General features: G+C 42.3%; 2 protein-coding genes across 12 annotated transcripts in view; one reads left to right on the forward strand and one right to left on the reverse strand.

Annotated features, from left to right (window-relative positions):
* The window catches only part of LOC118172975 (bcl-2-binding component 3, isoforms 3/4-like), a 48,567-nt gene extending 34,638 nt beyond the window's left edge, over positions 1 to 13,929 (reverse strand). For 10 of the 11 annotated variants that reach the window (XM_035337185.1, XM_035337189.1, XM_035337192.1 and 7 more), the window contains exons 1-2: positions 13,464 to 13,929; positions 13,099 to 13,208 (exon numbers count right to left, since the gene is read on the reverse strand). In XM_035337185.1, coding sequence (XP_035193076.1) covers positions 13,099 to 13,208; positions 13,464 to 13,776 — 423 coding nt within the window. In that variant the 5' untranslated portion in view covers positions 13,777 to 13,929. Of the gene's footprint in view, positions 1 to 13,098; positions 13,209 to 13,305; positions 13,432 to 13,463 lie in introns of those variants that run through there. The other variant, XR_004753949.1, reaches the window with a different exon arrangement.
* Positions 1 to 23,068, forward strand: part of KCTD15 (potassium channel tetramerization domain containing 15) — a 207,883-nt gene that overhangs the window by 139,868 nt on the left and 44,947 nt on the right. The window lies entirely within an intron of this gene.

Raw genomic sequence — 23,068 nt, forward strand, 5'->3', positions numbered from 1 at the left:
CTATAGGGGCCTTCATTCAATGGTCCCTTAAGAGGGAGCAGAACCCGTGCCAAGTAGAAAGCCAGTTACAGGGTGAAAGCAGGGGATGGGCTATGCAGAGCCCCTGAATAGAGGAAGAAACTGCTTTGGAGAAGCGTTACAAGATCCACCCAAAGGGAGAACACACTACCACACCTTCGGGCAGCTCCACCAGGACTGGTCCTGCGGCAGCACTGCTTTGTGTGTTCCTCTCAGCTACAGAAGTTATTTTTCCTGGTAAAACAGATGCCTGCGTCCAGGTATCCAATGACACCAAGTGTTGCTGCTACCTTAAAAATATGTAATAGCTTAGTACATAGCTTTTTAAAATGTATAAATACGCTTTTATCAAACACCTTGAAACAAGCATTAATTTTGATCAAAGAAAGCTCTTCAGGAAGCATTAGATTAAGAAGGACACTGCACCTTCTACCCTATTCAATACCATAACAGCATGAAATCTTGCAGCATTTACCATAAAATGGGAACATCAGTATGCACAGCATTTGGTCAGCTATGGAGTTTACCATCACTGGTTTTGTTGATTTTCTCCAAAGGACTGAATAACTAATACTGTTGTAAGAGACAGTCCAGACAAAGGGAAAGAAAATCAAAGTACCAAATGGAGAAGAGGTAGAAATCCACCCATACCAGTTCTGCATGCAAAGTTAACTTCCTGATTAGAGAAAGGTTCCCCCTTTTATTCCCTTCTGAAGAATTCAGTATAGCTTACTGCCAAAGGCAAGATTTCATACTCAGTAGAAGAACAATTCTGATGCTCTATAGGCAGTCTTATGTAGCTTGTCCCAATATATTTCTATTGCATCCTAATGCCTGCCTGTAACATCAAAGGACATGTAATTATGTAGGTGATCTGGTGACAGAAAGGTATAAACTAGCCATGTAAAACATCTTGCTGCAGTTTAAATGTCTGCAGACCTCCATATTCCTATTTTGGAAAGATAAAATACCTTGGTGGGGAAAAAAAAGTATGATTTTAAGATCTATTTAAATTCCTTGACCAAAGTTATTTAAATTATGTCACTTCATAAAGCTATTATCCAGCAAACAAACAAGAAACACTTCTTTTTTTAAATAGCCTGTTTTTTCAGAAAGAAGCAAGTGACAAAGGATGCTGCCTTCATTTCAAAGTATAGTACTAAGCACAAGAAGCTTACATTACTCCCCATTACAGACTACAGAACTGCTTCAAAGATTAAGTTACAGACAAGATCATCTAAAGTACAATTGAAAGTGTAATAAAAATTAAGCAGTTAGATTAGTTCTCACAACATGAAAACACAATAAATTTTGTCCAAGATCAACAGCCACAAACCCACCTAAGGGCATCAAGGCAAGAGCCATCCCAGCAAGAAACCGTTTGTTTCTCTGTGGACTGAATTCAATTCTAAACAAGTATCACCATCCATCCTCCCCCCCCCCCCCCCCATTTACAGTGGTTCTTCTACACCACACTGCATTTCAAGCATAAATGTCAATGAAAGCATGCACTGGTTTTGGCCAGGTTAGAACTAATTTTCTTCATAGTAACCTGTAGGGTGCTGTGCTTTGGGTTGGGGCCCAAAGTAGTGATGATACCACGGGATGTTTTAGCCACTGCTGAACGGTGCTTGCACAGCCTCAAGCCTACCTGTTTCTCACGCTGCCCTGCCAGTATGTAGGCTGGGGTACACAAGACATTAAGAGAAGACAACCAGGACAGCTGACCCAAACTGACCACAGAGATACTTTGTACTATACGACAAGCTCAACAATAACAGCTGGGGGAAAGAGGAGGAAAAGGGGCAGGACGGGCATATGTTGAGTGTCATGGTGTTTGTCTTTCCAAGTAACCATTACACACAATGAAGCCCTCCTTTTCAGGAAATAGCTAAACATCTGCCTGAAGAGATGTAGCAAGTGAATTCCGTGTTTTGCTTGCACAAGCAGCTTTGCTTTATTTATTAAAAACTGTCCTTGTCTCAATACACAAGTTTTCTCAGGTCTACCCTTTCTGATTCTTTCCCCCATTGCAGTGATGGGGAGCGAATGAGTGGCTGTGTGGTGCTCAGCTGCTTACTGGGCTTAACCCACAACAAAACTTCAGAAATTCTGCAAGATGGCACAAGGCCACTTGATCAATGCACTTGTTTACACAAGTCACTCAGATATGCAAGGACTTAATACAATAAGAAAATGGTCATTCAATTCAAGTACCCGAGTTATTGCTCACTTCCATTTCAAAGTGCCATTTATTCTTTGCATGACACTGTAAGTGGATGCATGGGAAGTGAGAGCTTCTCAAAACTTGGAAAAAAAAAATCAACATCCATATGAGACAAAATACCAGCAGTTTACTACAACAGCAACACGCTATACTCTAGAAGGAAGCAATCTAGTAGTGAGCTCTATTTTGACCACTGATCTTTTCAAGTACCACATAAACCCAGTTTTCAATAGTGAAAAAGAAAAATAAACCACACCTTCCTACTTCCCATCAGCAGGTACCTACTCAGTCTTCGAGGAAACATCTCTCAAAATGCATTACCATCCTCTTACTGCAATGTTTTACTCAGCTGCCATTCAACCTTACAAAACAAAAGACCTTTCCAAAATAAAAATAGGAAAACACATCTGACAAATTAAGATTTTTCTTATTCGTATAGAGCTCACCACATAGTAATATGCTACCACCTTAGCATGCTGTCCTGTCTTTTCCATTTAATTCTTGTCGTACTCTATAGTGGCTCTTCTTTTACCTAGTTGTGATACTAACAGCATTTTCCCCTCAGACAGATTAAGTTTAAATACCTGTCCTGAAGCAGGTAGCCTTTCATTTGAAAACTAGAAACATTAGTCTGCATCTCAAGAAATAGTGGCAGCAAGTCTAAAAAAAAAAAAACTTACCCTCCTTAAGCTTTCTCAGTGTTTTTGAAAGATCTGGCAGCTGCCCAAGAGGGAAAAAGTGTCCCAGTAATAGAGGCTGTGCTGCTGGAATATGTCATTTCTAAAACTGTTGATCATTACCAAAACACCATAGATCAGGATCTTTTTAACCAGCAGCATTAGAATAACTTGAGAGGGTGACTAAAGCCAGCGAACAGAGTTCTCCCCATAATTACTGAAAAATGAAACTAATTTCTTTTCACCCTGGATGTCTTTTACCTCTTGCCAGAAGCGTTAATATAGAATTTGGATGTTAATAATGAGGACAGTAGGAACTGGAAGTGTTTTAAGATAAAGGCTGACTTTTTAATGCTGTTCATGTGTAGTGTAGCATGCCATATAATTAATACAACTCTTTTACCAATTCAGAATGTGTACTTCTCCACGCAGAGCTGCAGTTCTGAAGATATTTATTGCAACACTTAGCCCTTTTGCATTCTCTTATCTCAGATGATTAAATACTTTGGATGAAGTTATAATAATGCAGCTTTTATTTGTTTTCTAATGCTTTCTACTTTCCAAATATAATATAGCTAGACTCCCCCTGTACACATGCTCTGAGACCTGTACAAAGACTGGCAGTCCCAGTAAATCTTTACAGTCTTAGTATTCAGCTGATCTGAATCACAGCAAGTCTTCTCCACTCCCAAGGTTCCTTGTGGAGAACAAAAAACCTGAGATGCAATATTGCAGCTTTCCTTATTTCTACTCAATTGCTTTTAAGTTAGATTTGAGCAAAACCTACAGTTTCATAGCATTGTTGTTCAGGGGAGGAAGAAAAAAAAAAAAAAACATTCTTCAGTTATATTCCACAGGCAAACTAAGATTAATAACCAGCCAGTCTTCTCTTTGACCCTCTGTTATTAACTCTGCTCCAGCTCCCAGAATGTTCAGGAAAGTCCACGCACCAACTGAATAGTGAATTTAATCTGCTTCTTTTAATCTAAGAATATGTGGTTGGACAGCTTTAGAAGTGACACTTATGATTATTTTATCTTTCAAAATACTTTTTCCTATTGATGGCAATCTCACCACTATCTGTTACCTTGGTCTCTTATATTCACCTAAGAACTTAAGTCCCAAAATATAACAAAGATTTCATGCACTTGAAATATTGCCCTAGCAGAAATAGCAAGAACTTGAATTCATTACAATGGAGGACAGGAAAGATATAAAAAACATCTTTGGGGAATATTTTCATGCTGTCAAGCACAAGCATGAAATCCCTACACATCTAGTGCATTGCAAAGCCAACAGTTTCTAGGAATGTGCTACAAGCTTCAGCTTGAACTACTCAATCACTTTAGAAAAAAGAATCTGCAAGTGTCCAAATGTATCTTCTGCAAGTGATAACATTTCCGTTAACAGTACGGATTGATTGGAAAAATGCCTTCTCTAATCACTCACTAGAGAAGCAAAAGGAGTCCAAACCAGAACTCGCAATCAGTTTAAATAATAATCGGACTAATGACTAGGTTAGCTACATGGGAACAGAAGCTTGAAGGAACAAAATGAGTGGCCACAGGATTATCACAGGAGAGTGACTTCTTATCAGCTAGGAGCTGTTGGAAAAAAACATCTCTGAGAGTTCGGAGAAACTTGTAGCAAAGAACTGCAAGCATCCAACACCACTTGAAAGAGATATACGTGCTTTTGAAACAAAATTACTTTTCACAAACCAGCAGCCAAAGGATGCAACATCTCCTAAGAGGCCAGATAAGTTTACAAAGACCACACCCCCAGTAAAAGAGGGGGCTGCATCACATTGACTCACTTTCTTAACAAGCTGCAGCAGGATGAAAGACAAGGAAGGACTGCAGAGAGAAGAACTACCTTGTGAAGATGTCACCTTTAAGATTTATAAAAACATTAAGTTGTGAAGGTTACAAATAAAAAAGAATGAGTTGCTGCTTTCAAATAAATAAGCAAGTGGAGGCTTACATGGGGTAAAACCAATTGGCTTCTGCTTCGTAAGGATTTATGGCTATGAACACACATACAGAGCCATATGCACAACCCTGACAATGCCTGTGGCATGGAGAAACACTCGCAACCTCTGCTCCAAAACACATTTGCTCTTTGTCTATTGCTTCCTGTAAGAGATATAGAACATTTTTTTTGCCATTTCTGGCGGTGGGGTTTAGAGATAGATAGATGTTAAGACTCCCAGTAAACAAAAATAGGCACAGCTACAAATCAATGATTTTTTAATCTTCAATAAGTTCTTGATGCATTAGGGACTGAATTTTCAACACTTAAGGAATACTCAAAAGGAACTCAAGACTGCAGAAGCATATAAGCATGAATTCCTGATCTCTCCATATACACGCAAGTAAGGAGGAAGCCAGGGAGCAGTGCTCAGCTGCAGCCTTCTGCATCCAGTCACTCTAGAAGTAACATGGGCTAAAAAACTCTTGGAAAGAAGAGGCAGCAGACAGCTTACATGGCATACAAGTGAAATGCTTGTTTTTAATCCTTCTCTGGCTCTCCTGTATGCTAGGTAGCTTGCTAACCCCACAGCAGTGTCTCAATAACCCAAGCTCGAGTACCTTAATATTCTATCTTACTCACTTTTTACCAGTTTACACATTAAATGTAAGAGCCCAGGCCTTCACGAGTAAAAGTCGAACTTCATTTACTTTTTTTTTCCCCCCTCACAGCAATATTCTATTTAGAATGTTATCCAAAGATACCCAAGTCAGAAGCAGAAAACGTCCACCTCTTCCATCTTGCAGTGCCTCACGTATTTCAGAGTTTGAGCAAGCCCTCAACATCAAGCCACAGCATCACCACGTGGTACTCCGCAGCAATGAAACCAGTCCTAGCGCAAGCCAGTGACAACAGGGAGAACCTTCCTTTTGTATGGCATAATATAAAGAACTTGTGGTTTCAGGACAGAGAAGAGACCCTCCTAAAACTCTCTGATCAGCATGATTTGAACAATAGCCCCCTCCCAGGTCTAGGAGGGAGAAAAACTGGGCAGAGGGTGGTGGATGAGGGGACAGAGCACAAAATTGCTCTCCAGAGAGCTGTCATATTGAGATGACCATCAGGAATTCCTAATTGGCATGGCAGAGCCCAAGCAACCATTTTGCAGAGGTCCTTTAATAAGCACCCTAAATGACCCTACTTTCCAAATACCTATAAGCACTGTGCATTTTCTGAATGTACGTATACAACTAGCTCATAATTGAGCAAAGCCCAGCCAGTCCCAGACTGTCAGCAGTGGGTCAGTTTCTTGGGTAGATTGGGCTTAAGGGCAGGTACCGCAGCACAGCTGGAGCTCTGTGAGGGGCTGTGGGAGACATTTATTTCTCCTGACACCGTAACTTACTGTGTCAGTCTCAATGTTATCTGGGTCACCACTACAAGTTTGTGGCATCAACAACAGTAGCAGCTCTGCTGGCAGGCTTCCCTTCGGTACCTCCAACAACGTAAAAAGCAGCATCCAGTCCTGACCACTGGAAAACCTTAGATTACAAAGTCTAATCAAGACAAAACTTCAGCCCAGGTTCCAGAGAGAAAAGAATTATCACTGAACAGTGGCGTAATTAAACCGTTCTGGCTGTCAGACATCCAGTGGAGTGGATTGTGCTGCAGCTGCTATTCCATCTCTGACACTAAACTTAGTACATTTACTTGATCCTTCCCCCCTCCCTTAATTTTCCTTACAAGCCAAATGTGAAGCAGCAGAACAAATGCGCATTTTAACCTTCCCCCTCCTGCATCCCCACACAGGTTGCGTGGGTGCTGCTGCCTCTAAATCCGCAGCAGAGCCACGAGGCCCTGAGCGCCAGAGGGATGTGGTGCTCCTGTGCCGTTTCCATGGCACTGCCAAGGCCTCGGGGCTGAAGCCCTGCTGTCTGCCTTCTCCCGCCCAGCTTGCAGAGACAGAATAAACGTGCTTTCTCAGGGCTACATGGCTATTGTCTTTTTCCTTCAGAGCCATCTCAGCACATCGTTCCCATTGTGTTTGCTTTTCCTCCCCATTTCTACTGTCATTAATTAGGCTAGCACTTCATGGAACCACTAACATTTAGGGCTTACCCAATAAAGGCGGCACACAGCAGAAGGTGGTCCCCATCCCTGAAGAAGCCATGCTAGTATGCTGCATATACCACCATTGTAACAGAAAAAGCTCAAGTCTCTTGGGTTTCTTATATATTTTTCTTCTCCCATAGGAAAGCATAGGAATTGGATGCACAATACAAAAAAAGAAAAACAAAACATAAACCTGAAAACTGGGGGTCAGATTTTTGGATTTTGATTGCTTTTCATTTAATAAATTTATGGGTATGTTTCAGTAAAAAGAACAACAACAAAAAATAAGAAACGCTGTATGACTTAGAGAAAAGACCAAGAGTTGTTAATCAGTTGATTTGCAGTGAGCCAGTGAAAACACACAGCCATTAAAAATTTACCTGATGACTTTCACCCTCCCTGCTTCCCCCAAGGAAGAAAGAAATTCTAACCAGCAAAAAGCACTTTCAAGTACAAAATGCCCTACACTTTGGAAAGGAAATAAACATGTATTTGCAAGAATGACCCTCTGCCCTGCTCTCTGGGATGACATTAAAATGGGAATAAAGTCTCAGTGTCCAAATCTAGGTGTGATTAATACAAGATTCTGAGCCAGAGAGAAGAAATTTAGTTGCAAGGAAAATTGGCTGCTCTTTCATCTGAACCTTTCTTCTTTTCAAGAAGATTTTACCTTAGAAGGAAGGGGGAAAAAAATAAAACTTTGTCATTCCTTTTTCTTCCTTATGACAAGCTGTCACTTCTAGATACGGGAACCGTATCACCATGTTGCTGGAGAGAATATGTGGGGCATGATTTCTCCTTTCCTTTGATATGAAAAGAGATTCAAGTAATAAAGAAAGAACTAAGAACAGTAAAGGAAAAGCAGCTATTTTCAAATAAGCAGAGCCAATGTTATTTTAGTATGACATTCCATGAAGCAACAGTGGCATCCAGTGGTATAGTTCCATAAGCAAGTTTCACATCCAACTTCACTAACTTTAGTTCTGTCTGAAATTTTTGCAACAGATTCTCAAGAAACCCTTCCCTTACTCCTCCTCTCCCCTCAAAACTTCTGGTTTGATTATTAGGTTAGATCTAGAGAGTTCTTAAAATAATCAGGCTTCAACTTCACTAAACCTTGTGTTGCTCATTCAGGTCTTCAAGGCAGTTAAACTAGAGTAACTGCTCCTTTTTAACAGGACTATTCCTCTGTCTACGTACCCCCACAGTAATTTTCTGAAAGCTACTGACTGATGTAACTAGGTTCCCTGAGGGAAAACACAGCCTTGTTCCCTCCCCCCCAAGATAAAACAAATATAAACCAAGCATCTCACAAGGAGACTGAAGCTTGGCCTACATCCAGTCTTCATACGACAATACGGTAACAGAGTTTAACTGCTTTTAATCGATGTGGTTTCACAACTATGAGTGTGCCTACACAACCTACTTCAAACACACAGAACAGTGTAATTATTGTCATTCTCATGAGGAAGAGGTAGACTGGGAACAGCTCAACACTGAACTAAACTAAATGGCACAGAACGTACCAGCAACTTCTCTCCAAGTCCTCCTTCCACTCGGACTCATTTAGAATACCAGTAAGTACTGTGACTAACACAGTGCAGTTCTGCTAGCACAGCAGAACGGTTCACTCTTCAAAGTAAACAATGCATTTTACTCATCATGGTACTAGAACATCACAGTTTATGTGTATCCCCCAGCTTGTGACTCTAGCAATTGGTTACCTGAAGGAGCACATTACTCGCTCATGGTGGTGTTACGTGCCCAGTGTGGCTGACCAAGAAGAGGTCAACCACCTCAGCTGGGCCTATCCCATCTCATTGTTGGGACTGTCCCAGCTGGAACTGGAAGGCTGCAATGCCAGATTTGTCTTTATATAATCACTATATGGTTTCCCTCCTAGAGTTGGCCAGTTCCCAAGAAGCGTTATTTGTGAGCAAGCAGGCCAAAACCTGCAGATGGGAGTTTCTCCCCAAATCATGAAAAAGTCACTGTCAATAGAGATACACAACTCTTAGAATATATTGCCCTAGCAAAGAAGGTGCTAATGGAAGAAAAATACAGGAAAAACAGTACTATCCAAAGGCAATAGGACCTGTGCTTAAGTGGAAAATCACATATGACTTGGATATGAGTGGGTGAGGTTATGCACTGGAGATGATCTCATCAATCTCCAGCAGTGGTATACATACTTCCACACATCACACAACCCACTTTTAAGCCCCCCTCCCTCTCTCCCTCAAAACCCTGTTTATCATTCACGGATCTTTCCTTCCTGATACTATCTTTCCACCAGATGTCACACTTCTCCTTTATTTCTTGCCTACTCCTTCCTGTACCTGGTAACTTCAAACCCTAGCACATAACCTTACACATATATATTTGTACCTTTACTGACCACTTCCACAGAGGATCCTTAACTAAGTATCAGTCCCTCTCTCTAGTTGATTGGCAGTAAAAACACAGCAGTTAAGCAACAGAACGTGTGCTGCTTTGTGCAACTACGTTTGCAGGTCTTATTTAAATAGTAGTGCTTACATCCTCATAACCAGAAAAATCTGAATAACTCTTAGAGTCCAAAAATACACATTGTTACACATCAACAGGTTATTTAAGGGGACAAGAATTCCTTTCCAGATGTCATGTTTTTAAACAGGGTCTTTCTTTGTGGTTTTATTTTTCAAGTATACCATTACTTACTCTAAAGGGGAGAAAAATCCATTCACGTGGGCCAAATACACACAAAAGGAACATTATTTTCCAGCCAAAATACCTAAATCCCACATTAAATAAATGCTTTATAGTATGATTTAACATATCAAAAATGAATTATTTGAACTCAAGAGTATTTTAAACATGAGTAAAGTTTGGTCCAATACTGTTATTTTCTGGTATGAGCTCTGGTTTGTTTTACTTTGAGAACAATTTTCAAACTGCTGTGCCAGGAGTAACCCACTGGCATCAGCTATCTTATAGTCTACAACCAGCCTTCTCCTGCTTTGATAAATATAATGCTAATATATTATTTTAGAGAAATAATCCTTAGAAAGTTTATTTCAAACACAGGAGCTTTGCTGTGCTATCATACTAGACTGCAATGGTTTAGTTTGATGAATTTATACAATTTCTTCCCTGTCCTTTGACAATGACCTATTTTTAGACACACATCACACTGAGTGAGTATGTCACTTGATAGAATACCATCCTGAAGATTCAAGTCTGTCATAAATAAATATGTAAGACAAACTGGTACATACAAGTTGCCTCTGAGACCTGCTTTCAAGTCCATTCCAGAATGCAGAGAATGAAAATCATTTCAAATGAATGTCTGCTGGTCTCTGCCATGTTTCTTCTGTAAGAATTGCACATCACAAAACCGCTGAGCATTTCCATACAGACAGCTCTAAGAAGGTACAGAAGGAGGAAGATAAGGAATCCTTCCGCTAACCAGGTGACAACCCTTTCCCACCTCTTTCCTTCCCTGCCTCTCACAGAGGAAGGCATCTATAGGGATTCAGTCACTGCTTCTCTTGTTAGTTCTGCAGAAAGGAGAAATTACCACCTTATCAAAACAAGCAAACAAAATGAACCCCAACAGTAAGGCAACTTACAGGAAGTATTATATCTGAGGAGACAGCAGTTTTTTTTCTTTTTTTTTTTTCTTTTTTTTTTTTTTGGTTGTTGGCTTTATAAAAAAAAAAAAACTCCACCTAGCAAATATTGCCTAGCAACAATGGGAGAACCCTCCTAACAAAATGAATCATGCAGGTATTGGCTGTTTATTCCCATGAAGGGCTGTGTTTCCACCCTGTCAAATGACATCAAGGCCATGTTGCCAGAGGCACTGGGAGTTTTGACCTCTAAAAGGCAATTTTCTCACTGTCTGCTCAGAAGTGTAACATTTTTCTTATTGAAGGCTTTTATATCATATCTTGTAGGTTTTAGATCTATAAATAACATACTAAGAACCTCCAACACAATAAAGCCACAGCTACTATGTTTTGCTATTAACACTGTAAACATTAAGTATCAAAGTTATTACTCCATTAGCATAACTATGAGGCACAAAGAAAAAGCATTAAATTGCATGGCCAAGTTCACTGTAGGTGAACAGAGACCAGTAGTTGGTTCTAAATTTGAGGAAAAAAATATCCACTAGATCACCAGGTATCCCAGGTAAGCAGGGAAGACCAAAGCCAATCTGAAGTACAGCTCCATTAAGTAATCAAGGGAGGAATTACAATTAAGTGTTTTAAATTGCAATAAGGATATGGGTTCATGACAGCAATGCTAACCAAATAGTTAAGCATTGTTATTTGTACAGCAAGCATGTTGTAATTCTCCCCTGTAAAGAGACAAGTATGGGTTCTCTTCCCCTACTCCATTACTTCCCATTAAAAGCTTCCTATGTTCTAGCTGGAGCAGCTCTGCTGTGAACGAGCTGGGAGCTTTGGTCCTGAAATTATTGCTTTCCTAATTGCTCCACAACAGATCAAATACTCTTTTATACAGCCTGTGACATCTCAATTTGTCTAGTGAACAGTTAACCACAGTCCTGTATATGCTCTTGAATTAATATTATGCTTTTCAAGCTTGGAGCAGATGAAAAATAGGAGTCCTAGAACACCACAAGTGCTGATCTCTGCTAACTCCACTGTGAAACACCATCAGGTTTGTTTGCTTGCTTGCTTTTGGCCACGTTAAAACAATCATCAGATCTGTACGAGGATCAGCATTTGCAAGCCATGCAAAGGCAAGTGGTTGACCCTGAAAACATGAGCATTTTCACAAAATTTCTCTATCCTGTAGACTAGCACTATCAGCCTTATTCACAAAATTGTTCTATATAGCATACAGACTAAAAGTATGAAAATAGTTTTGGTGCTTTAGTCAGACAGAAGAGTTTTGATAAAACAAGCCCCTTACATTGAATTTTTTGGCCATCTACTGAGTACAAAAAAGGAATTAACTTCCAGAGTCAGAGAGAACCTTCATAATAAACATTTGTGAAATAAAAGTACTCGACTGTTTTTTGTTTTGTTTTAAAACAGTTACTGTTCTCAGAAAAATAGAAATTAATCTTGCATGATTCAATAATCCTTTTCCTCCAAATTGCTCAAAGATCTTGCTTTAATTCTGAACATCACCTGCAGATTGGCAAGCCTCCCTGGGTATCATTAAGAAAATGGTTCTCGGCCATGGCCTCCAACTACTTTTTTTTTTTTTTTTTTTTTTTCCATTTATAGAAGTGAGGCACAAAAACCTCAGGATAGAACAGTGGTTAGAACACTTTTTGATTAAAGCTGAATATTAAGTGTTTATTATCCTATTTAAGGAGTTTACTCCAACATTTTCTTAGAATTGTGTAGTAATTCCCTATATTTTTTGTGTATTTTCTATCCTAGGAATGTAGTATTTCTTTTCATTAAACAACATTTAATTTGCTATTCTGTTACTTTGTACAGGCCACAAAGAATTTAAGAAACAGCAATCTGATTTCAAGATTCAAACACTTTGATTAAACATCTATTTCTGGGAAGACAAGTGTCAGCACTATTGGCGCACTATTCCGTGTTAAATAAATAAATAAATAAATAAAACTCAACAGTTGAGAAAAGCTTGCCGTGCTTTGCAATGCAGCGTGAAACTCTGGAGCTTACAGATATCCAGATGGCTTGATTTATTCAGTCGCTATACCTACCAAATCCAACTTTGATTATTGCCTTTAAATTTAGTTTGTCAGGGGAGACCTGCTCCCTTGTTATCAATCCCAAATAACAAGTTCACTCCAAAAATAACATGCAATACATACATATATACACACATGTATACTTTTATACATATTTATGTGTAAGAGTCAGGCAGAGAGAGAGACCTGCAGCAGATGCCACTATCACCCTTCCTGGGGGTCTCAGAAGAGGCTCTTCCACCTGAGGACTACAAGCAGGCAGCAGCCCAGCCCTCCCCACCACAACCAGCCCGGCTGGCAGCAGGAGGAGAAGCAGCACTTGGTGCCCTGTGAGGAGCGACTGAAGTGAGCTGAGAAGCTCACCTTCCCGTGAGAAGCCAAGAAGAAGCTGAGAAGCTACCTACCTCTACAGGAGGGTAGCCAAAACAGTGCTGTAACTGCATAAATACAGCGTGCTTCCTCCTGAGGTACAGGGAGCCGCAACAGCAGAGTTTCACTCTGTGCAACCCAGGACCTAGGCAGATTGACAGGCAACTTTTAATTAACTTAGCCCTAAAACACACCTTTGTTGCCGCAGTCCTCCTGAGAGCACCTCACGCGGATTAGCCTACCACAGGGGCGTTAATTAGAAGCACCACCACCTCCTGCCTCCCCGAGGAGCACGCTCTCCAGGCGGCTCCCCAGACGCCCCTCACGGCTCCCAGCCCCTGCCCACACCGGCAGCCTTTCCCTCCACCGAGCGGCACGCCCGGAGCCCCCTCCCGCCCACCTGCCTCCGCCCAGCGGCCGGGCCCCGCTCTGTCAGCCAGCCCCGAGGGAGGCACCGCCCGGCCCCACAGCGGGGACCCCCTCGGCGTGCCAGGCCCCGTCCCTCGGGCCCGGGCCCCCTCACCCCGGGGGCGCCATTTTGCTGCCGACCCCTGGGAGCAGCCGCCGGTTGCCACGGCAACGGCGGGTGGCGGGAAGGCCGCAGCGCAGGGCTCAGGCGGCGGCGCCGGGCTGAGGCGGGCAGCGGGAGGGTGGCCCAGGGCGTCATCCCCACAGCCCCGACTGCGGCCTCCCGGCCTCGTCCTGCCCGGCATCCCCACGGGGAGAAGGAGCCCATGGCTGTCCCAGGGCCGGTTCACTCTCCTGCACAGCCCTGGCGAGCGCCCAGCCCTCTCGGCCCTTTGGCTGCCCCCACCTGATCCACACCAAGTCCTGACTCCTGCCCTACAGACAGAGAGGACCAACGTTTGTCCTGCATTATTCATGCTCTCAGCACTGGAAATGATGAATATATATATATATACTCATTTAAAGCTATTTTTCAGATCGCTTCGAAATTCAAATTAATTAAGATTAATTAAAAATTAAATAAAAAATAAAAAGCTCTGAAAGTGATTTTTATTTCACTTACATCTTTAATGTAGCAGTAACTCCAGTGGGGCTGGTATTTTTAGTTTCATGTGGCACAACAAGAGAAACAGGGACTTGCTACCCTAACGTGGCAGCGCTGAGGAGCAGGACCATGCAGGCAGCAGCCTTCAGTTGAGGATATGAAGGGCAAAACACATCTGACAAGCCAAAGGGGAGACAAGGAAGGAACACTGCTACTGAAGTTCCCTGTAAGAGTGGCCTCTGGTCCTTTTCCCCCAAAGCCAACCAGATTTCCTACTGGCCCCAACAAATGCAGGGTGAGGAGAAAGAAGAGCCCCATTCCTGTCTCCCCCCTCAGCGCCACAGCAGCTACCACCAGGCTTTTTCCCTCCTCGGACGCATGAAAGAAGAACCTTTAATCCTCTTGGAAGAATTGCCCTTTTCACAGTCGAAACACCCTGCCATTCTGGGAATATGAATGTAGATGCTTTTGAAAAGCAAGTAAATATCTGGCCCACAGGGGAAAAAGTCTGCATTTGAATTTCAGGCCTGTGACTGAACAGTGAAACTCCTAAAGGCAGAGAATGCAGAAGCAGTATGGGATCCTTGCACAGACCCAAGTGTAATCCTTGCACTATCCCGCATCGTTTAACCACCCCACCGGAGCTGATGACATGGCTCTTGTCAGCAGTTGTGTGTTGAGTGCTGCAGTCCAGGTAAGAAACAGGTTCCCAGTATGCTGGGCACACATAGAAGCATAGGAAAACATTTTGCTGCTCCAAATTCTAAGAGTCATCTGAAATAAAATGCAAGAATTGGGTAGAAAAGCAGCAAAAAGAAGGCATTGTACGGTCATAGTTACATAGGTGGGATTTCATGGCCTTGGACAGCTTGATGGTCCTGTTGATTGTTTCCACCAGTTCAGTCACAGCTTGGTCAGTCACAGCTTGGTCAGTCACAGCTTGGGAGAATCTTATGAGGAAAAGGAGGTGGGCAGAAAATAAACTCCAGGAAGAGGTTCATTTCTGAACAAGGTGGGTCTCCTGTGTTATGGATAATGCAGTGTGTTCAGAAACAAGGGATTAATGTGAGACACTGCTAGGGCTTCTCAATTACCGTCATTCAGCAAGGAAAATCATATGTCTGAAAATTTACCTGCACTTCTTTTCCAAGATGTCTTGACAACAAAATACTTAACTAAATAATACTCCACAAACATATTAAACACAGTTAACAGTCCTTTGCATAAAGCAGAATGAATATAACATTCCAAAACTGGCCAAAAACAGAACTATATTAATTGTTGCTATAAATTATTTTGAGAAGGGCAATATGCTGGGTCCAGTATCATTAAATCATTTATATTTCAAACTGTATTGAGGCTAATCTGTTTACAGGTTCCTTCTGAAATTCCCACAAAGGCAAATTGCAAATAAAAGCTGGATATTACAATCCAAAATTAGCTTATTTTAATAACCTTTCCAAATGAAAACTTTGATTACAAGGTGGCAAAAACAGTGTGATTATAATAGAACACTTAAACTAAAGGTTAAACTAGGGTTTAGCAAAGAATTTGGTTATTCTCTCCTCTGTGCACCATTTCCTTCAATATGTATTTCATGATGAGAAATGTGCCTCTTATTTAAAGAGTTTACTCCAGCAAGAAGAAAGGTAATCTCCTCTTCTCTCTCGGAGAAGAAATCCATGACAGAAATGTTAACTAATCCAATGTTTAAAGAGTTAAGAGCACAGATCCATGAAAAATGATGGTGCAGCGCATGTTGGTTAGAACAGATACATATGATTTCCACCACTTGGCAATGCGGTTTCTATATCAGACTTTTTGGAGACATCTGTTTTATTAACTTCACATACCTGCACAACATCTGAAGTGATACCATTGATATTAAAGAATTTACAGTCAGGATTCTGAAATTTTCCTCTCACAGAAAATTTGTCTCTGTTTTTTCAACCAAATGCACGGCTTCAAGTAAAGAAGTGTATGCCCCTGTGTCTGCCTCAAAGGATGCCAGGCAGGAGGAATGAAAGGCTCTGAATATCTGCATATCTAAAATCAGTGAAGCAAAGGAGAAGAGACCATCAGGGAGACTGTTAAGGTCCCTGATTCTCAGGCCCAGTGTAAATTAGAGCCCAGCTGGCAATGGTACTCAGGAGACCATACGCTAGCTGAGGATGGCTGGAGCACAGCATGTTGCAACCATATGTCTGACATACTGCCTCCCTTCCAAGGGTCTCTGGCATAATGGGATTTGGATAGGCTCTACTCAGCTGTCCAGGTTCAGAGCCCTCTTCTTCTTTGTGCTAAAACAAAGGCATCAAGACTGCAGCTAAAATCTCGTCCCCAGCAGCGCCTAAGTGGGCCAGGAAGAACAACACTGCCGTGCATCACCTTCTTGGTAGGAGCATGTTCCCACCACAGTGTGTGGTGAAAATGCTCCAGCTGAGCCCACCTGCATTGCAGGTGGGCAGGGATGACCATCACGGGGTTAGGACACTGGGATGAAAACTGGAGCTGTGATGCAGCAGCACCACAATGTAGACAGACCTCAAAAAATCATTGTTCAGAACTGCTGTCAGCCCCAAGTCTTTCTGTGTTGCAGCAGTAGAAATCCTAAACCAGAACACTGCTACTGCTGCCTTTTTGTATTGACTGTTATCATGCATTAGGTTGTTTGTTTGTTTGTTTGCTTGCTTGCTTTCTGAGCTGTGTCCTAATTTGCAAGTTAGTCTTAGCCCCACAAACTCCAATTCACTATTCATTTCATCTAACAGATGAATTTCATGACCCTGAATTAATTTTTTTAGTTTCCTCCACCCAGCTGTGCTTTTTCTGTTAGATATTTTGCAACACAAAAGTGTGCTTCATTCATTCTCCATGTGCTGTTAAGTTTGTGTTCTGTTTTAGTGGCCAAGAAGTCATTCCCTTGCCTCCCAAGGGAATTTATCTGTCTACTCAGACTGCTGTCTGGGGGGTCACAACAGCTTGTACATCCTTTCACTTAGAGCGGGTCTGAAACTGCAGTGTTTAAGAACATTTTCTTCCCTGTTACTGACATCAGACTTTCCCTGGTCTTCCCCTGATTACTCTGTCCCTCTCTGGAATCACAGGGAGTCTCCGTATCTGAAAGAATTTGCTCAGCTTTCTTCCATTCTCGTGTCTTCATTGTGCTTTGTTGAGCTACTGCTCTCTCAGATTCTGTCCCAGCCTTGCAAGATCCGGACCCCTCAGTCTATTATTTACCAAAGAAAAAGAGGGCTGAAATTCTGCTACATAAATAAGAGCAACTTACCTATGTTTCTAGATGTGCACATGCCCAAAGATCCTAAAAACAGAACATGATATGATCCAAAAGGGGCATTACGGCCCTTTTCTTTATTCTCTGCATTCAGTTAAGTGGTATTTTTGCAGTGTAACTTATTCCAGACCTTTGCTGGAAGAAGCTATGCATATAACCTCCCTTAGAAGTGTATTCTGTTGGGAGCTGCCTGGCTACACAGAATTTTATACATCGTTCAGCTAAGTCAGCGATCCATATGCAAAAATCAAGCTCTCAGGGACACCATGTGGATTTGTGACATGCTACAGAGAACTGTGCGTCTCCAAAAACCAATGAATGGATTACACTCAACCATAAAAAAGTTTTTTCCTCTCCGTGACATATATAGTATGGATAAGCTTTATGTAATAAGAAGCTAAAAACTAATGCCATGGAAGTTACTTAAACAGGTTAAAAATATTCCCTGATATTGTAACTGTTTAAGACTATGAGTAAGAGAACACAACAAACTGAGGAATACCATGCTGAGAGCTAACATGGGACATCTTCATAAAGTAAATTTAGTTTGGGGAACTGTTTTTGGCTTATAAGAGTCAGAAGCAGAGGAGACAGGCAGACCTCTTCTATACTGTATTTCCTGACAGGGTATTTCATCTTGGCAGTCCAGTGTAGATTATTTCCTTATATCACACTGTTGTCATGAGTTAGGCACTGGATAATGGATAGCCTCAAAAACAGACCGTATGTATTTAGTCAATAAAGTAATGGTTTGTAAATTCACACAGCAGCAATCCGTTTCTTGAAAAGAATAGAAGAGCATTCAAGGGAAAAGAGTGACAAGACTTTGTGAGTGCCTAATGATCAGATTTTTTTCTCTGCATGGTCATGCTTACTGCTTCCAGGAAATTCCTTATCTGCCTACAAAACAATTTCTTGTCTAAATTAGAAAACCCTGGCTCAATTTTCCACTGCAGAATGACTGGCACTGCAGCTGGCTTCAACTGGGAGCCTTAATTCTTCCTTTTTTTTTTTTTTTTTTTTCTTTGCTGTATGTCAAACGACTGTGACAAGTGTTGGTATTTCAAGGTGCTTAATATTTTCAGGTTTCTCACAAGAACAAACCTTTCCCACCAGCTCAACGCATTTGTAACATCAGCCTTCCACACCTCTGCTTCTATCTCATTTTCGCTGGGGGAGGTAATGGTGCTAGTCACAGGACCCGTGGCGTACCTGCTCCGCACTCAGATGTGTTTCTCCCTGTGTTTCTGCGGTCAGTCTTCTCCCTCCAGGAAACAAGACTAAAGGCAGTCACATTCATGAATCCTCACTGAAGGCAAAAAAGTAATGTAGGCTTTGCTGACTGAAGACACACTGGAGTCCAGCAACTACTTTTGAAGCACCAATTTCTTACTCAAGTCTTTGCCCCCCAAGTAAAACTCCATCTAGAATACAGCTGTGCCTTAACTGTGATTGAGAACATATAGACATAGATTCCTTTCTTTTAACAGAACAAAAAACTAATTAAATCTGCTTTAAACATTCCATTAAATGATAGACTTTCTCTCTTATTTGTAATGCCCACTGGGGCGTGAGATGTTTCCAAGAGGACCAGGCAGTCTGGGGATTTCTTTCTTCACATTTTGCAGTTAGTGGGAACTTTGCTTTCACCACCAGGAAGCCAGGATCAACCTCGGGTTCAGATACGTAACAAGAGAAGTCCTGAAGTCAGGCTCAAACCTCAAGTTATGACACATAAGGAAAAGGAAAAGCACTAAGACAGGATAAGGTCTACCAAAATAACTTCATACAGGCCCTTCAAGAGCAATACAGACTGGAAGTCGTTACGCTAATTCATACATCATGGTGTAGAAGAGGTTGACATTATTTTTCAGTTCACGATACCTTCTTTCACACAGGCAATAGAATTCAAACCTGATCACTTCCTATGCAATTAGAAATGTATTTGTAACGTCTTTTTGAAATCAAGGAAATTTCTACTCCTTGAAAATGTGCATCTTTTCGTGATCTTGTCATCTTGTTCAATAAAAAATACACAAGGCAATATTTTTGGAAAACACACAAAAACAGAGAAAAAGACATGGGGTTCTTTAGGGACTTCTATTTCACAGTGTCTTAAGAGTGTCAGGAAATGTTTGATCTGTTCATTGAAAAAGTTGAAATGAGCTATGTAATAATTAGATAAAAAAAGAACAACAACCACAAATTACGGAGTGGTTCTGTCCAATTCAGTTTTTAAGCATCTACACAGAATACAAAGAACCGCTGATAAGAAAAAAATCCAAAGTATTTATTTTGAAGTATTTAGTATCTTAAACACATGCTGGGCATTTAGCCAAGAAGTTTTAAAACACCATGATAAGTTATAACTTAGCACTGTTCGTTATAATATCATACAATCAAGCTCAGGAATCTTCTATTATAAATTTTGTATTGCTTTATAAGGAGGATAATAGAGTTGTTGAGAAAACGAGTTATGTATGTTCACTTCTAAAAGTATTTATTCTTTTTTTCGCTACACACTAGTTAATATTTTCCTTTGTACACTTCTTAACAGTTGAGCTCTAAGTGTAACTCTGGAAAACAACATTAGGATTCAAAATGAAGTGGAAGATTTTATTTTCAGGGTCACAAGTAGCATAGCCAGATTTCTCTCTTAAACAATGACACTTAGTATCTCTGTAGTTCTATGAATACTTTTGAAGTGTCATATTAAAACCAATCTCTTGGCCTTCAGGCAAAGAGAAGCAATTAGTCTTGGAGTTGTGAATAAATAAAAATCCATTTATATACCCGTCCTTGACATGTACCTTGCAAATCTTAGAAACTTCATCTAGTGGGAAAAGAAATGTTAAATCACGAACGCCAATACTAATCGTATTGCAATGTTGCTTCCTAAAACTGTTTAGTTTGTATCAATCTTTTAAGTATTAATTCATATGTATATATTCATACATATTGAAATACAACAACAGAAAAGCATTTGCACACTTGAGTGAGAAGAAAGAAAGGAGTGAGTGCATATAGAGCTATAATGCGTACTTTTATTATCCTCGGCATTAATCTAGGCAAGAAAAAATCAAAGCTCCCAAGTACATTGTTCTTTTCTAGATACCATAAAAACAATCCCGCACAAGCTACGTACCACGCACGTGCCTCTTTCATCCCAAGTGCTCCTGAGTCTTTACTTTGGTCTGCAAGCAAACACAACAAATCTTTATTAGGCACGCATCCCATTACCATGTGGCACAATTAAATGGTACCTGTCGCAGATGTGTTGGGATGAGTCAGGAAACAATTTCTACTTTTTGCTCAGTGCAATATTTTTAGGTCTTCTTTCCTCTTTGCTTTGCCTCAGTGCAGAAGCATCCTATTTCTACGATGCACTGCTTGCTGCTCAAGATTCTCGTATTTATTTATTTAGCAGTCAGCAGTTCACAACGGAACATAGTAGCCAAGTCCTCCTCCTAAATAGTTGCCTGCGCCCCTACAGAAATATTGAGCATGGCTGGGGCTGTGTGCCAGGTCACCGAGCCTCAGTGGATCTCATCCTCCCCGTCCTCCACTTGTTGAGCAGAGATCTGGGAGATGAGGCCGCTTAGGCTGCAGCCTGGACCGGTGATGAGGTGAGGCAGCTGTCTGGAGGCACGCTTCTGCTCAGGTCACTGAGGGATAAAATCCAGCCTCCCATACTGCTCGCTCGCAGGGAATTGTAGCCCACAGGTCAGAGGTGGGATGGTGACCCTGGCGAAGGCTCACACCTGGGCCGGTGGGATGGTCAAGGAAAACAAATTTTAGTCTGTTCTGGATGCAAATCTCTCTGCTGACCTAGTTCTCATTCTCCTTTTCATTTCAGAAGCTCAGCTAAAAATCCATAAATTAAGGAAATTAACTGATGGAGCCTCCGGCATCTTTGTAAGCTATTTAAATCTTTAAATTTACAACATCTTCTGCATATATCAAGTAATTGAACTAACTGCAGGGATGTAACTTTAATGAGAAAATTTCCCTCTTCTCCTGTAGTTTGTACTCGAGAAAAAAAAAAAAAAAGAAAAAAAGAAAAAAAGAAAAAAAAAAAAAAAGGCAAGCTACCCTTAGGAGAAAACTTTCTGCTTATTCCTGCCACGGAAGGTAACTTTATCCCCGCTGCCCACGGCGGGGTCCCGCCTGCCTTCCCCGCGGCGGGGCGGCTCCGGGCCCCGCGGAGGGGCGCGCAGCCCCCGCCCCGAGCCGGGCGGCCCCGCGCAGTGTTGCGTAACTCCCTGCGCGGCCGCGCTCGGCGGCTAGAAGGCGCTGCAGCCCCGCCGCCAGCGGGACGCCCCTTCCGCGGCCGCGGTGCAGCCCTGCGGAGCCCCCCGTTTCTCCGCCGTAGTAGAGCGCAGCCTCGCGGGGACTCGCGGAAAGGCGCGGACGCGGCCGGAGCTGAAAGTTAAAGGCGGGCGGGCTTTGGTTTTAAAGTATATATATCCATAATATATATATATATATGATTTTTTTTTGGAAGGGGGGGGGTGTCGCTTGCCCGCCCCCCTCCCCTCCGGGCGCGCTGCGCGCCCGCGGAGCCGCCCGCGGAGCCCCGCGCCATCGCGCCGTGCGCTCTAATTGAAATGGCGCTTTTGGCCGGGGGCGGGCTGCCAGGGCGCTCCGCAATAGCACAATGCATGTCGATAGACGTCATTTGGTTTTAATGGCCTACAGGAAATTTGGCGTTTACAATGCGAGACATTAGCAAAGGGTGAAAGGGAGGGGGAGGCAGGCGGGGGGGAGCGAGGGCTGGCAATAATTGCGGCCCCCCCGCCGCCCGGACCCCCGTCTGCGCCCCGGCGGCGCTGGGGGCCCGCCGTATTTTTTTGATATATTTTATTTTTTATTATTTATTTTTGAACTTGATCTAGTTTATCAACAAGTGCAGAGTGGGTGCTACCCTAATTGTAACCGAGGAGCCGAGAGATGTGAGAAACGTGCCCTGCGTTACTTATTTGGGAGCCGAAAATTTATGCCTAGTCGAAAACGCCTGGGGAAATATTACATCAGACCAAATGACAATGATTAAAATCAGCTTTTTCTCCCCCTTTCGCCCCCCCCTTTTCTTTCCTCCTTCTCTCCAGTAAGTCTGCTGAAGGACGTGACGGCGGCCCGAGCCCGAGCCTCCCCGGCCCCGGACCGTTATCCCCGGGCAGCGCCGGGCCGGCCGTGAGGGATTTGCGCGGAGCTCCGCGCCTCCCCTTCCCCCCCAAAAGCCCCGAGGGGCTTCGCGGGCGGCGGCGGCGCCGGGGGGCTCGGGTTGGGGCGCCCGCCGCCTTCCCGGCCCCATTCCGTTGTCAAGGGGTTGTGTTTGATTTTACTGGGGGGGTCGGGGGGGAATAAATGTGGGGACCTTCACCAAAAGGAGGGGAAAATATCCAATTTTCATCGCAAAATTAGCTAGGGCGAGAGCAAAGGGCTGAGCTAATTGTAGCCTAATCCTCTGCCCTGCAGGCGTTTGCAAAGCCCTGAGCAAGAATTCGCTTTTTTTCCTCCTCTTCTCCCTTCCCTCTGTTATTTAGAGACGGGATTATTGCCTTTCTTCTCATAACAGCCTCGGCAGTTTCATTTAAAGGCTTTTTCCCCCCCTCGCACACACACATCCGCGCACAGACAAAATAAATAGAAAGAAGCAGGGAAAAAAAAAAAAAAAAAAAAAAAAAAAAAAAAAAAA

Source organism: Oxyura jamaicensis, chromosome 11, assembly GCF_011077185.1.
Source record: "Oxyura jamaicensis isolate SHBP4307 breed ruddy duck chromosome 11, BPBGC_Ojam_1.0, whole genome shotgun sequence".
In the NCBI taxonomy this organism is placed as follows: Eukaryota; Metazoa; Chordata; class Aves; order Anseriformes; family Anatidae; genus Oxyura; species Oxyura jamaicensis.